Source organism: Frankliniella occidentalis, unplaced genomic scaffold, assembly GCF_000697945.3.
Source record: "Frankliniella occidentalis isolate FOCC.00 unplaced genomic scaffold, Focc_3.1 Scaffold11, whole genome shotgun sequence".
NCBI classification, from domain to species: Eukaryota; Metazoa; Arthropoda; class Insecta; order Thysanoptera; family Thripidae; genus Frankliniella; species Frankliniella occidentalis.
The window spans coordinates 2,220,302-2,221,288 of NW_026267141.1; the positions used below are offsets into that span (position 1 = coordinate 2,220,302).

Genomic DNA, 987 nt, shown 5'->3' on the forward strand with positions numbered 1-987 from the left:
TGCCATCGTCCTAATCGCAATGCACTTGTTCGTTCCTGTGTTCCTGGATAGTTGGTGGCCCCTCATCCTGTGGGCCATAATTTTGATGCTGCACATGTTTGAAGGAACTCTAGCGTATAATCATAGCAGGCCGCCGCAGCACTAGCCCTCAGACAAATACTTTATTATCAATATGTACAGCAATAAGTATTTAATTTTCAATATATTCAACAGGAAAACATGAATTACATTCCCAAAATCTGAGATTTCAATCTGAATTTTTTAACCGTGTAGATTCCACGCCCGCGGACAACCATGAGTTTTAATTTTGATTAGCGCTTGATTCCCTGGAGTTTGTCGCCACATGAAACCCTTAAAGAGGCCCTGGCCGCTGCTCGGTCAACCAACTCCATGCTTAAGTGCTGCTGTTGTCCCTGTACTGTTGGCACAAGTCGAGCCAGAACGGCGCGTTCTGACCAGCAATCGGATCTTCTTTCACATCCACATTTTCGCCAATGTTCATGTAGATGACGTCACCTGGTTTGCTGCGAAATTCGTTTGGCACCCACTTTGTGAATGGCTGGGGAATTCTGTGCAAAAAATAAATAAAAATAATCACATGAAGGAAGGAACAAAAAGCACGAGGGCGAGGCGGTGGCAACATCCGGACATTCGCGTTTAGAGGTCCGTAGCTAGTTTCAAAATCTCGACGGGCTCACATTGAGGCAATCCAACTTTACTGGGTGCCGAGGCTGTGAAGAGATACGGTGGCGTTAGGGGTGGCTTTACAGACGTCCTAGATTTCAAGCTGTGTTGAATAACTAGGACGTCCCCAAGCTAATGACTTTGTTCTTTTAAACTTTCGTTTTAGAAAGCCTGGAACAAGTGATGTGTACGGTAGAGGGTATCTCTTACAGGAGTCAAGTTGGCCAAGTCGACTTGGCCAAGTGGGGTTCAGCTTTGAGGAGCCGACTATGCACTTACCAAAATCCAAAAAAAATCCAAAAA

The 987-nt window shown here is 45.2% G+C and overlaps 1 protein-coding gene across 2 annotated transcripts in view; it reads right to left on the reverse strand.

The window, feature by feature from the left end:
* Window positions 1-173: 173 nt before the first annotated feature.
* Window positions 174-987, reverse strand: part of LOC113217186 (esterase E4-like) — a 7,110-nt gene continuing 6,296 nt past the window's right edge. For both annotated transcript variants that reach the window (XM_026437017.2, XM_026437022.2), the window contains exon 11: window positions 174-569. In XM_026437017.2, coding sequence (XP_026292802.2) covers window positions 395-569 — 175 coding nt within the window. In that variant the 3' untranslated portion in view covers window positions 174-394. The remainder of the gene's footprint in view (window positions 570-987) is intronic.